The 14,893-nt window shown below is 37.7% G+C and overlaps 1 protein-coding gene across 4 annotated transcripts in view; it reads left to right on the top strand.

The window, feature by feature from the left end:
- Positions 1-14,893, top strand: part of LOC116715514 (gamma-aminobutyric acid receptor subunit beta-3-like) — a 57,931-nt gene that overhangs the window by 28,660 nt on the left and 14,378 nt on the right. For all 4 annotated transcript variants that reach the window (XM_032555928.1, XM_032555931.1, XM_032555930.1 and 1 more), the window contains 3 exons: positions 4,673-4,893; positions 7,369-7,451; positions 8,694-8,831. In XM_032555928.1, the coding sequence (XP_032411819.1) occupies positions 4,673-4,893; positions 7,369-7,451; positions 8,694-8,831 (442 nt within the window). The remainder of the gene's footprint in view (positions 1-4,672; positions 4,894-7,368; positions 7,452-8,693; positions 8,832-14,893) is intronic.

Genomic DNA, 14,893 nt, shown 5'->3' with positions numbered 1-14,893 from the left:
AAAATGTATAAAAAGGGTTTAAGGCTTTATGTTTAGCCATTGTATTTAGACTAAAATTTGATATTTGGACCCGCTTGTGGAACTAAAAGCCTTTTGCTCTAGAACTACTAATCAGGTTACACTTGTAACACTAAACGTCATTCTATAACGTCATGTATTGCAGACTGAATCAGTCATAATTTACTAATAGACAATAAAAAGCAATATGTATTCTGAATAGCATAGGTGGGAACATTTCTACTTTATTTCTTCCTCCTCTATTTCCTATTTATGAAGGTAAAACATCATAAAAAGTATCAGACGTATTGAAGGTGGATGCTGTCATTTAATGGAAAAAAGTCATTTCAATCAAATCCTTGTGTGCTCTCTATAAGGGATGCTGCTGTTTTTGCTATGTTATATCCGTGGAAGGAGGGGTGTAGGAAATCATTGAGGGATTCCCCCGCACTGCGGTGATTTACCACTGTAGGGCCATCCCGAGGGGAGAGAGAGCGCGCCCAAATTACATTAAAGTGACTAAAACTGCTTTACTGGATCAGGGTTCATATAGAGTACGAAGTCGGTATATATTGTTGTTTTTCTTCATCAAAAACTTCTTTTCTTTTTGCTTTGTTGACAGGCAGAATGTGACAAACAGGACATTTCCTTGACGCTTTTGCTTGTGTTGCTATACCATTTTCAGTGCAGTGGAGAGGCAGAGATTAAACTGAATATGGGTCAGTTCGCAGCCAAAACTCTGCTTATCTGAACTCTCGCACACCCTGAATGGAAATGATTATACCCTACGGTTAATTAAATTATTAAGGCGTGCTGGAAATCATTTCCAATGGTCACCGTCTTTATTATTGCGGAAAACATATGCTAATGCGCAAACAACGGCATTAAAGCAGAGCTTTAGGGACTAGGGCAAGGTGTCAATAATTTATAATGTTCAGTTCTAGTTCATAGAAACCCAGAGCTCACTTCCTTTAAAAAAAAAAATAAAAAAGTAAAAAGAAAAACACCCGACTCCTGGGTAGGTATTGCAAAAGCAGTGCTTGCTTCATCTCAAATTCATTTTGATTGTCTCCATACAACATTGATGAGGAATTCTTGGCCGCATGTTTACACAGGCTACACTGTTTGTTTAAATCATTTATGATCCTATGAGGTGTTCGCTGAGCAGCCCACCTGCCAACACGTCGAGTGGAAGATGCCAGCCTCGGGCGTAAAGGAGGAAGTACGGTGGAAGAGGGAGCGGGTGAGGAGTGAGGGTCAAAGCCAAGCAGCGTGAAAGGCATCAATCATTCGGAGGGGATGATGGAGGGTAAAGTTACAGTGGTAATGGAAAGAAAGAAAGACAATAGGATGGATTCAGACAGCAAATTCCCTCTGCAGGCTCCCGCTATCAATAGGACTAGAACATTTGCCGTTACTGATGGAAAGGTTTTTAGTTTGCCGCCATCCATTTACAAGCCAAACTTCTTTCTGTTGTAAGTCATTGCAGAAGACAAGCTCATATAGTTCCCATGGCTGAAACATGGAACAGAAAGAGACAGCTAATGTCCATGAGTTTTATTTAGACTACAAGCTTTTATTGATGACTTCAGTAGAGCTGTAGGTAGCCCGGCGTCAAATAGCCTGGTATCACTAACATTGTTTAGTTTGAAATTTTAAGTGATTTTAGTGTGGAGCTCTATCAGTGAGTTCATCCTGCTAACAGCATCTGTTTACTGTGCTCGTAGTAAATATACATTAAATGTTATTTATGCTCTTTAATATACATTTTCCCAGTAGAGACTCAGACTTTGTTTGTCTGAAAGAACTGAACCAAACTGAGAAATTGCACGATAATATCAACTGACAGTTTTCTATTTTTTTTTTGTCATTTTCATCCATTTTAAACTGTTAAAGATATTTATTTAGATATTTTTGTACTGTAGGTAACAGTTACCTGTATATCTATACGGTGGTTATTGTGCCTTCCTTTTTAAAGTAGTTGAGTAAAATGTGTGGTTCCAGTTCTTTCTCAGAAGAATACAAGGTATTTGATTAAAATGTTTGTTAGAGAGGCGAACGTGCATTTAAAAAAAAAAGTGTCCGTCAGCTAAAATGTTCCTGAATGAGGACAAATAACAGCAGCTTGGCATTTTGATAAAAATCGCATTGAACGTCCATTTGAATTTAAACGAAGCGTCAGTGGTTTAATAAGCTTTCAGGTGTCATAGAGTTCAGCCTTGTGAATCATTGTTCCCGTGCTGGAAATGTTCGGCTGATGGGGGGGATTAATTCTTTGAAAATTTTGCATGAAAACTTTTGCTGAAGCTGTAGGTACATGAGTCATCTCTCCCACTTATATGTTGTACCATGGCACTTCATTTTACTGACCAGTGTGTTCTCAGGTGGAGGGTAGAGACATTTTGAGAGAACTACATGCAAAAAAGAATCAATGTATTTGATACTTGAGTAAAGTTCTTTACTTTAAAAATTTAACTTTAATGTGAGAAATGATGTAAGCAGGGTATCTTTGGTTTAAAGATGTTTTCAATGGTAAAAATATACTCAAGAGTAACAAATGTAAAAAATTACAAATTAAATGACCTACATTGTTTGTTTTTTTTATTATTTGAACGTACGCTAAGCATTGATACAGCAGTTGCCGATCAACATTTCTGGAGACATTCGTGCCTTACAGTTATAACTATTTGCTTCTATTACATGGATTTAATAAGCTTTCTATTGAAAGTGGGAGCCTTGTTCAAGAAAGGGCAGAAAAGGATGATTTGTAATGGAAGATAATGGCAGTACACAGAAGTAATTGCCACATTAATTCCTGACATTTCCTCCCACATGCTCTCTAAAGACTACAATCCGAGAGTGATTGGGGGTTGCAGGCTACCAAACATGCCATGGTTGTATTACTCTGCAACCATGGCTTGGTGCCAATAAGCTTTCCTTGTCATGCTGAGTGTCCAATCTGTGTCCTGTGCTGACTAAGATCTTCCTTTCCTCATATCTGCATGGCGGATAAAATATTCACTGATTATGAAGTTAATAAAAATAGATAAAGAGACAAAATTCAGACATTGGGATGAATTTGCATGAGTTTATCTTGGAATTCTATTTTCTTCCCCTCCTCATGAAAACGCAAAAACCTGTTGTGCATCAGAAACAGTGTTTCTGGCGGCGCAAAGAGACAAATAACTATTCAAGTTATGTAACAGCTTGGTCACACATGAGTCTTTTGGAAAGCAACGCTTATTGCAGTGGACGCTTTTAATCTCATTCTGGTTTCCGTTTGGCACCACGGGGACATGTGTGCTTTTAGCAGTGCCAGCTTGGTGCAGGTTTCATTTCAACACAACAGTGGGTATGGTGAAGATCAGTGCACTGCCTAGAGAAAGAGAGAGAGAGAGAGGGGGAGGAAAAAGAGAGGTGCAAACAGAGAGAAATAGATATGACGGAGAGGAAGAGTTAGCTTGAGTAACTGGATTATGTGGTATGGAATGAAGGGGGAGGGCTTGGGGCCTCTGGCGCAGCTTCTGCGCTGGTCAAATATTACCCAATTAATACAAAACACAAGTATTCCCTTGCACTGTTGGATTATGTGTATTCTCACGAAAGGACTGACTTATGTCTTGTTTTTTTGTTTGTTTTTTACTCTTTTTGAGTTCCAGATCATGCTGGTTTGATACACAGAAATTTAAAGGGATATAACAATAATACATTCATGCAGAGATGGTAAAAAATAACCAAAAAATATATATATATATGTATTTTTGCTGAAATTGCAATGTCTTTTTTTTCCAATAAATCCAATTATGCTTCCGTATTTGTAAACATAAAGTTCTAAATGAGTCCTATTTTTTTATTTTTGTTCTTTCCTCCCCCCAATATTTAAGGAGCAAGTATTTGTCTGTAATAATAAATGTTTGTGTTCTCTGGATGCTCTATGGCGTTTAGATAACTATTAGCCAAATCAAACTAAGTCAAACTGTCAGTTTCACTTTCATTTTCAAGCGTTGGGCATTTTGAGGTGAGTCAATCCTCCTTTGCAGGGACGGCACAGAAATCAAACTGTCCTTAAAACCCACGGCTGCATGGCTTATCTGTGAATCAAATTGTGTTTGCTACAGTGCCAAATGTGTCAGAAGTCAATGCTAAAGCGTTATTTAACATTGCATTATGCCTTTATTTGTTATTGAAATGAAGTTAGGACAAGTTTTTAAATGTTAACTGATGCTATGTGTGGAGAAAAAAAAGAACTAGTGTGACATTTTGTAAAAATGCATTACAATCAGCCTTTTGAGAATAATTCACTTTTGTCCAAATGGCTGAGTGAAAGTCCATTTAAATTTAAATTGGTTTAAAGAGCTTTCAGGTGTCTGAACATTGATTCAGCCTTGTGAATCAATGTTCTTGTACTAGAAAGATTCAGTCAATGGGGAGAGCAACTTTTGAAAATCTTCCTCAGAAAAATTTTCAATAAAGCTGCAGGTAGATGAGTCATGCTGCCCTTTTGTGCAATGCACTATGGTACTTTACAATACTGAGTAGAGGGTTTCCATAGAGAGGGGCTAGGCTGCATTTAGGTTACTGGTTTATATGTGCCTAGTCCTATGTAGTAAAATGGGTAAATCAATATTTAAGTTTTTATAATCATTTGTTTTCTATCTCTCTTCTTCTTCCATAGGACTACACGCTGACCATGTATTTCCAGCAGTACTGGAGGGACAAGCGTCTAGCCTACATAGGAATCCCACTAAACTTGACTCTGGACAACAGGGTTGCAGACCAGCTGTGGGTCCCAGACACCTACTTCCTCAATGACAAGAAGTCTTTTGTCCATGGAGTCACAGTCAAAAATCGCATGATTCGCCTTCACCCAGACGGGACTGTCCTATATGGGCTCAGGTATGGTCTTGTTGTCTCATTGACTTCTCAAAGGACATCTTTGTTTTTGAGAGAGGTCACAAAAAGTGGGCCGTCTCTGCAGATGTTTACTACCCCATTTGCCCACATTTTCAACCCACAAATGTGAGCAAAACTTTGTCAATATTCAGCTACTGTCAAAAAACATAATTTTGAAATGGCTGTGTTTTCATTTAATAAGACACGCAATTAGAATCACATATAAATGAGTTTGTTCACACTCTAAGCCATTAAAAAACATTCCACGCCATCATCCTCCTACCACTTCCTGTTATCATCTTTGTCTTTTCTGCCAGTAGTAACATCCTTTTGTTGAGGACATAACTCGTGATGCCTTTTCGTTGCAGTTTTGCAAAATACGCTAATTTTGGTAGAGCTGAAAAACCAACTCGTCCTAGTGCAAAACAACATTTTATCGAAAAACATGAGTTTTATCTAAATTGGCATTTACGTTAAGCAGATGTGTTTTCGTAATTCTAAGCTGCCCAATTATATGGTCAATGGAAATGCAGCTACTGATTTCCATCTCAGATAAATAACAGGATAAAGTCTGTATACTAACTCTTCTAGCTGACCAATGATCAGTTTGGTGGCGTAAGCAACTGACTCATATTGTCTTTAAATAACAATTAAGAAATGCATGAACATTTTAGACATATTGTACAATGCAACGCTCAGCTTCCAGGTTGTTGGTGAATACTTGTTTTATGAAGCCCCTGTTCTGTGTTCTCCATTGATGTTTTTGTCAGGCTAATTCAGAGGATTCAGCATGACCTATGAATATGGATGCAAGCTTTGAATTGTCAGAGTGCGCAGAGAGAAGCGTGTGTGTGCGTCTTTGTTTGCCTGTGTGCTAGCATACCTGCATTTGCATGTGTCAGTACTTTAAAGTCAAACAGCAATGCTTGATTATGCCGGTGGAGTTCAGAGCATTTAGCCTAGTGGGCTACTTATAGACCTCACAGAGCATTGAAGAGATCAAAGTACGGAGGAGAAATGCCGGGGTGTTTTTGATTAGAGCTGTTATGTAAATTAAAGTCAGGTAAAGTTGAGTATCTAGCTGTAAACAGATTGATTTCATGTTAAGAAAATGCCACTGCATGTTATGTAAATTAAACAAGAAGAAGCTTTTAAGCAATGCCACCATTTTTAAAACCCATTGTAACCTTAGTGTATGTGCACTTCAAATTTGGTCGACATTAATACAAAAATCTAAATGTTCTTCCTTTAGTCTCCTAAAACAGGAATAGTTTTGACTGAGTAATGTCATGCAGTGAGAAAAAGGTTGTGTCTTTATATGCTGTCTATTTTTAAAAGCTTCTTCAAGCCTCATCTCTTCTAAATCTGAATATATTATAAATATACTTTGTTCTGAGGAATGATGCTCATACTTACTGGAAATGAAGTTGAGCTGATTACTGGTTTTCTTAACACCAAGTGTCAGACAAAATGGCTGTTTTAATGAACATCTGATCACCTTTCATTACAATCGTTTAGACAAAGATACACAAAATGCATAATTTATCTCTAAAAATGATTATTTATTACAGTCTGTAAGCAACATAATCTGTATCTAGTGCCACAGTAATGACAATATGTCTCTGCTATAGAAACCCACTTTGTTGGTGTAATTTTAACAGCATAATAACATCAGCTAATGGCTTTCCACAGCCTCATCTGAGTCTTAGCTAAATGAAGACATCCAGTGGCTAACTGCCAAGCAGCCGGCATTTAATCAGGCCAGACTCAGCCGAAATCATTTTGAATTTGCATTTCACTTTGCCTCTCACTTTAACTGTCTGATCATCAGCCGTCGGAGCGCTTGCGATCACATAGACAAAGCCACAACTCCTTGCGACCCAATTCAGATGAGCAGGCACTGAGCTGTGCCAACATTTGCAGTAGTGTTTGCGTTTTTTGTGTGTTTTTTTCACCTAATCAGAGGCTGGAGGGAGACCAGTTTTTTATGCCAGAGAGATAAACAGATTGTAAAATATCAGTATGGACTGGTGTCTGTCAGTGACTTACAGTTTAATTATGTACATGCTTACGCAGTCAACATTTTGACTCCGGGACGCTGCAGTAATGTGTTTTGGAGGTGACAATGCCAGGAGTCTATTTTAATGTGAAACCAGCTCAGGAATTTGATGTAAAGACAAGCGGATAATTAGTTTGCTTTAAAGATGACTAACACAAGCAGGTGCTTTTAGCTTAATACTTCAGGCTAACTGGATTACTGCTGCCCCTTATACTCTTCGGTCATCCTAGACTGCTTAGCATACAGAACATCCCGCAGCTTCATAGTCTGATATGTACTGCCTGGCAAAATTATTCACATACATAGTTCATTTGGTTTTAATCCAATGGATTAACACACAACAAAAGCATCACTGCCATCATTTTGAAGTGGAAAGAAAATGAGATTATCTCTTTCTCAATCTGTTTGTTGTGTTTCAGGATAACAACAACAGCTGCTTGCATGATGGACCTCAGGAGGTATCCCCTGGATGAGCAGAACTGCACTCTGGAGATAGAGAGCTGTGAGTACAAGGGCGTTTTTTTTGCTCCTAAAACTAGATTAATTTATTAATTTTTGATAAAGACTACAGCTCGGTAACGGGCTGAATATGAGGAAGGTTGTTTTTGCAACAATGGAGACATTAGCCGACACTCAAACAGAATTTCTTTTGATGAAGTCGGCTTTTTTTCTACTTGAATTAATCACCCACAGGTCCCTTGCTGCTTGCCGGTTCTGATTGGGTAATTTTATGATGTAGCAGCTGCGGGAGATCAGCCTGGTGTACAATGAATATTGTGATTCGCTTTAAGATTAGTATTTGATTACAGGCAACAAATCATAAAAAGCCTTAGTGTGTGTTTTTTATAGGATTTATGTCTAGGATATGAGATGATGACAGAAGGAAGTTGATTTTGTGTCTGGTGAACCATTTCTTTGTTGATTTGGTCAAATTATTTGGATCCCATTATTTCATGACCTATTTTAGGTCTCCTGGCATACACCAGCAAATTTTTATTATTTTTGATGTTATTACAAAAGGTTTATGATGGACTCTATCAAGACTTCCTGGATCTTTTGGCCTTTTAGTTCTGCTTGATGTCCTGTGTTGGTCTGACTGTAGATATAGACAAGTTTGGGAGAGCAGCTTTCTAATGTATGAGGATCAAAACACATCTGCCTTACCTTTAAAACCTGTTTTCCTTTATTTCCCAATTTGAAGAGGGTCAAAACGAAATAGGTTCTTGAATCATAACCACACAACCACTGAGGGATTTTCTACAAGCTCAGTTGCAGTTATAATAAAGATATTGTCTTGGATACCAGTAAGTGTCCCTCTTAAGAATATTCTTTTAAATCAAATTATTTTCTGAAATATTTAGAACCTCTTATTATATGTACGAAAAGTAAAATTTGGATTTTAGTACGAGATTATGCTACTACATGAAATATTGTTTTTATTCTTCTCTAAGATGGTTTTAGGTGTAAAAAGTGGGGTATATGTGTGAAAATTGATCTAAATTAGTGTATTAGTGTAAGACCCTTAACTGGTAACTACATTCTCTTGAAGAAATCTATTAAGCCTTTTACTTTTAAAGGAACGTCTGGTTCTTTGAAGCAACTTCAAACATGTTATATTTCTTTTTCTGTCCAGTTCCAGAATGACAGCCCAGTTGGACGATCAGCAACGCTGCATATCTTGGTCTCCTGCGATGGCTTTGACAGATGGTTACACCTTGGTGTGTTCGTGTTTCTTCTCTTGCAGATGGCTACACCACAGATGACATCGAGTTCTACTGGAAGGGAGGCGAGTCGGCCGTAACCGGGGTGACGCGGATCGAGCTGCCGCAGTTCTCCATTGTTGACTACAAACTAGTTTCCAGAAATGTTGTCTTTTCCACAGGTAACCTCTGCACTCAAATACATAAAGAGCTAAAACATTTATTTATTTTTTTTTACATGAGGTTAAAGCTTTTTGTACAACTTTAAATGAAATCATATAAATTAAGCTTCTGCTGGTCTTACAGCTGATAATTTAATCAATTTCTGCAGCAATTGATTAAACCCATCAAGCATGCCAAAGCTTGACGGGTTGATCTTAAATCCTCAAAGCCACAGTTGTGTTTGTCAGTGCCTCTAATTGGGTTGAAATGAGGTAAGATCTGCCTTTGAAGTTTCCCTGAAGTAGCTGCAGTTGGAACAAGCCTGCTGGAGTGGCTCTTCACTGAAAGAGACATAAATCACCTAACAAACATCTTTTACAACCAGCAGTGCTTGACTGCATGAGGTCATGCTTTTTACGGGATTGGTGAGGTTGGTATTGTTCTGATTGTTGACAAATGTAGCTTACGAGGTCATGTTAATTAGATAGGGCTTGTTGCCAGTTTGAGTAATTGTCTGTTATGGTTTCAACTGGTGGGTGAAAAGCTAGCCAAGAACTAACGTTTGTGCGCTAAAAACAAGTTGCTAGTAACGGTTGTGGTCGCTAAGGCCACCAGCCTCACATGTTACCAAAGGCAGAATGGATCCGTGTTTTTATTTATAAAAAAAGCTTTTTTTAATGAGAAGAAAGCGTTGACAGAGTTATCAAGCTCTGATGTGAGCAGCTCATTTTATGTGATTCGTTTATCGAAATAGATTCAGTTGTTTGCACGATTGTTTCAAAGTCCTGTTACTGATAATGGAATGGTGACATGTTAAAATATTAAATGTTTCTATACGGTATTAAGTATTGTCTGTGAAACTTGTACCAAAGTATAACTTCACAAGATGTTCAATATTCTTCCTTTAATTTTTAATTTTTGTTATGTTTTTCATCGGAGTTCTGAGAAAAGATCTAGATCTAAAATTCCGCATTGCTTAATTGCCTCTCCGCTATTTGGGATCAGTCATAGATTTTGAATTTCTGAAATCGATCTTTTCTTTGATTCCTGTGTGCTTGATTAAGGATTGATTTATGACAAATCCTAAATAAATCTAAAATGATTTTAAGAAAATTAATCCAGACCTGGTCAACAAGACGTTACAAGGTCCTAATCAGCCAGTCAAACGTAGATTTCTGGAAATGTGCAGCCGGCTTTATGTTCCAAAGCAAAGAAAAAAATCATTCTGTTGTTTTTCTTTTATATGTCCAGAAATATCAACAAACTATCAGTGTAAATAAAACACAATCGCATGAGTAGGGATGTTTTCACCCTCAATTCATTAATAGCTAAATTCAGTAAATTATGTTAAGAGCTTTCACAAATTAGATAACTAAGTTCATCAAAAACAAAACTTGTGAGCGTCACACTTTGAGGTCATGAAAATATTCATACTTTAAAGATTTTTGTATGCCAATAGATGGTTGCATTTAAATTTGCTAGTTCAGTTAAAGAGACTTTAAAGGCATTTAGAAAAGCAATTCTTAGAAATTGAAGGTAAAATTGCAGATTTTCTGTACATTGCAGTCGATTTGCATTACTTAAAATTCAACCATATCTTCTGGATTTATCAGTCTTGGAGATTAATTATCCTTCTCTACACAATTCAAAACATACAAGATTTTTAAACTCGGCAGTGATCTTTACATTTCATTCATATCCAACCTTCAGGGAAAAAAGTTGAAAGATGGCTACTTCCTGTTCAATTTGTTGAGCACTGGATCTGTCTTTCTTAAATTATTAATTCTGTGTAGCACATACACAGCCTCCAAAATAGACATCAAGTAGCAGCCAATATGGGCAAATATACTCCATGCTCTACTAGTCCATATATATTAACATTTTATACTTCTAATTGTAGAATTTGGTGGTTCTGTTTGCCTAATTCAACATTGGCAGAAAACGTTAACATTAATATTCACATTTTCCAAAGTGCACATTATTGAAAACTTGCGTGTTTTTATTGCAGCCTATTCAGTTTGTGTTTATGTTCACTCACACATGCAACACCAAAACTAATTGCATTGTAATTTTAGTTGCGCTCTGCTCTGATTGGTCAACAGAGAACAAAGGCCCCTCCCACTTTTGATTAGTAAATGCAGCAGCAGATAGAAAACTGATGGGAAATTACCACATGAAACCACACGAGTAAAGCACATAAAACTTAAAGGCTATGTGTTTTTTTTAAAGCTTGTGCAATAGGTTATACATGCGGCCTGTAAATGTTTTGACATTGTTGTTTCCATTAGCTGTTGTCGCAAAAAAAAACAGCCGCCAGTCTTATTTATAGGATCACAGCGATTTTCTTCCCAGCGCTTCATCTCTTGGGGCCAGTAATTAGAAAGGAAGGCTACACATCAGAGGCAATTTGTCAGGTTCCTGCAAGTGAAAAACAGTCACTATATCACATTTCATGTTGTAATTAATGCCTCAGTGTTTCCCTGAGGGGGTTCAGTCGATATACATGCTGAACTTTCTTTCTTTCTTTTTTTTTTAAGTGTGCCAGCATAAGTCCTAAATTATTGAGATTTTTATGCGAACATTTATTCTGTGATGGACTTTTTTTTTCTTTTTTTCCAACGTTCAGCAAAGGCAGCAGTAGATCGGAGAAGCAATTTCTCCAGAGCTGTGGTGGGAACATAAAAGCTGACATTTAGAAATATTTCTCAGCAGAGTTGATGCTCAAAAGAAAGAGTCACGCTCGCCCTGAGAAGAACGGCAAAACTAAATCAGTCTTTTGTGAGATTTTTGGCTATTTTTAACTTATTCATCTTTTTGTTGATCAAGATTGTCAGTCATTTCCACTCTGTGTTCGTGACTTTACGTTTACCATCTACCCAAGCTGTTCACAGTACAGGGGCTCCTCTCCCTGTCTTGGGAGAATCACGTGAATGTGTCTAAGCGGGTGAGCAGGGGTGCGCTTGTTTGCAGAAGCGATCTGTCCCCCTGCGGGTGGAGACCATTGAAGCTTAGTGTCCAGTGATCTGCTGCGCTTGCTGCTTGAAGCACATCAAAAGCTTGTTGCCTTCCTTGCTAATGATCAGGTTTCCTCCATTACATGTGCTACAAGCCAGACTTTAGTTTCATTTCCTTTTCTCTCGCTCTCTAACTCAGCCTGTCACTTTCAGTTTTACTTTACTGTTTTTTTCCCCTCCTCTTTGTAGCTTTCTTCAGTGCAAATTTGCCTCCAACTTCAAAAATGTGTGCTCTGATGCCAATTATCCTACTCTCTGACAAGAAAAATAACACACCAGGATTCAGGGTATCTCATATTTATGTGCAATGAGGCACGCAGCATCAATTATTCTGCAAACGCTGACTTCTGTGTGCGTACACGTGGCCTGCATGGCCACATGCAAAATGCACGGGTGAGCAGGCAATGCTTGGTGACATTTAACTGCATGTTTAAGCTTCGCATGTCACAGATATGATCAGATTTATGACCGTAATCTGTTTCTGTTTAGACAGCTAGAAGAGCTTTAAATGTTTAATATCCATTTTTGATCATTTTTGCATAATTTGAAACCGCGAGCAGGAAATATTCGTTTTATCAGACGTGAAACACCCCAATAATAACACAAACCATCCAAGTAGTACTTCAGATTCATGAACATAAACCACAGGATGTTACTAAATTCAGCATTTGTTTTCCTTATTTTATGATCATGGCTAAGGGCTTTTATGTAAGTGCATAGCACAAAAAGGCCATTACTAAATTGTGCCATCATATTCTAGGAAAATTGAGAGGAAGGAAGAAGTGGGGAAAAAAGGTGCACAAGTGGTGATCAGTCTCTGGTTCTACTGAGGTAACATGGAAGCCCAGGTTGGTTTGACAGCGACCCTCATCTGCATAGTAGGGTCATGTTTTCCTTCCACTCATCTTTCAATGAATATGTTTGGATACATCTGTCTATGAACAGCCAGATTCTTTAGCAATTACCTTTTGTGTGTACAATCAGCAGTCTTCCCTATAACTGTGCAGCCTACTGAGCCAGACAGAGAGACAATTTAGAGCCATCTAAACCTCTGCTGTTGTTCTAGGCAGAGGTTTAGAGCACCAAATTAGGACGTGACTCTGATTTTCGACAGTTTAACTTTTTCACAATGGTCAAGTTTTCTGAAACTCTGAATTTAGGGTTTTCATTAAGACATAATCATTCAAATTACTAGTAACAAAAATTTGAAATATTTCACTCTATATAATGAATCAAATTAATATATTTATTATTATAGGTATAAGTTGTTTAAACTTTAGCCACACATTTTAATCCAAAAATAAAGCTACTGGTGAATACAGCGTAGTTTTTTTAATAGTTTGTAACACTGACTACCTCAGCATTCAGTGACAAAAAGCACCTTTGATCCTGCAGCTTTCTTGTCTATCAATCCATCCACAGACATCAGCAGCAGCTCAACTTTACTCTTTTTCCCTTTTCTCCTTCCCTCTCTTTCTCAGCCTCACACATGGTGTTCCTCCCACTCACGGATGTTGCTTGGTGTAGCCGTTATAGGCCGAACTGTAATACACCTACATGCCAGCGTACCTCGGCCACCTCTTTTCTTAAGCCACCTTGGCTTCTCTTCCAGTCAGATGTAGTCCAGAAGAGCTGAATCACTGGAAGGGTAAACTGAGCTTTTTAAAGAAGAAGAAGAAGAAGAAGAAGTGTGGCTGTCCTTTTTTTTATTTTCACACTATAATATATGTAAATTATGTGTTTAGTTCTTTTCAAGCTGTCAGACCTGTTATTTAGGAGCTAAAAATAACAGGATTGTCTAAAAGGATAAATATTGTTTGAGTATTTATAGTTTGTGAGGTGTTGTTCTTGTCAATCAGATTACTAGATTTTTACTGAAATAAACATGGAAGCTTTAGAAGCTGGAGAGGAACAGCAAACTGTCTATAGAAAATCTCAGACTTCTATAATATTTTCTATAATATTTTCAATATAGCTGCGGCAAATACTTAATATTTATCTTAATTTTGAAGCAGTATAGGAGAGTGAGTGAACATCAGGGATTGCATCATAGTTGCCTGTTTTCATGGGCCAAACCACAGACAGGATACAGGCAAGAAAATGTTGCAGTGGTAGTTTTATTCTGAAAAAAAAAAAAAAAAACAGCATGAAGATGATTTCAGATTCCAAATGGTGAATCTGAGAAAAACTAAAAGTAAAGCAGGATTCCTTTTTTTTTTATTACACGGTTTGCATGTTTTCTATGCTATGTACATGCCAGTGAAAGGAGCTTCCAGGTTTTATGACCTCAGCCCTGGCGGAGGTGTGGATATTCTCCTGTTAAAGAAAGCTTGATCAGGGAAATTATGACTGTTAACCAGTCATAACAATCTGTTCATGCTAGCTGTAGCTTTGAGTTGGGCCTGATACATAGATGTGTTCCTCAAAGACTTATAGGGACAAACACTTGGAAAGTAACCATGGCATGCTCATCAAACACTGGAGACTTGAGTTTGATTTGGGGCCAAAGATATGAGCCTTAACTTGATTAGGCTCCTTAAAGATTTGAGAGTTCCCTCTCAAGGATGAGATTTGAATCCATGATTTGTCTTAGCCACTCAAATATCTGAGTCTTGACTTGGTGGACCAAACCTTAAGGTTTAACTGGGGATATTCCTCTAAGACATTAGATTTTACTTGAACGTCCCTCTCAAAACTTGACTTGGGCCTGCTCCTTAAAGACTTGTATTTGATTGGATTGAAAAACTCTGGCTTATGCATGACAATTTAAATGCCTCAACTAATTTCTATGATTCCTTCTCACTTATAAAGCCAAACGTTATCCGTCTCTGTCACGTCTTAAGTCTGAACTCTGACACAAGAAGCTACATGAATTGATTCATGGCCTCTTTTTAAAATCACATCAGGTCATTTTTATTGCACTGTAATTTTATTGCACACACCAGGCGCTGAATCGTAATGAGATGCGAGTGGATCGTTTTTTTTTATATTTTCCTAGTGGCTGTCTCTTTTTCCAGCCATACACACAAGTGTGCAGTTGGCAGACCCACGCTCACAACAAGTAGCTT

The sequence above is a fragment of the Xiphophorus hellerii genome, chromosome 24 (genome assembly GCF_003331165.1).
Source record: "Xiphophorus hellerii strain 12219 chromosome 24, Xiphophorus_hellerii-4.1, whole genome shotgun sequence".
NCBI lineage: Eukaryota > Metazoa > Chordata > Actinopteri > Cyprinodontiformes > Poeciliidae > Xiphophorus > Xiphophorus hellerii.
Note: the sequence above shows the minus strand (reverse complement) of the source record. Positions and strands in the feature narration are given on the sequence as shown.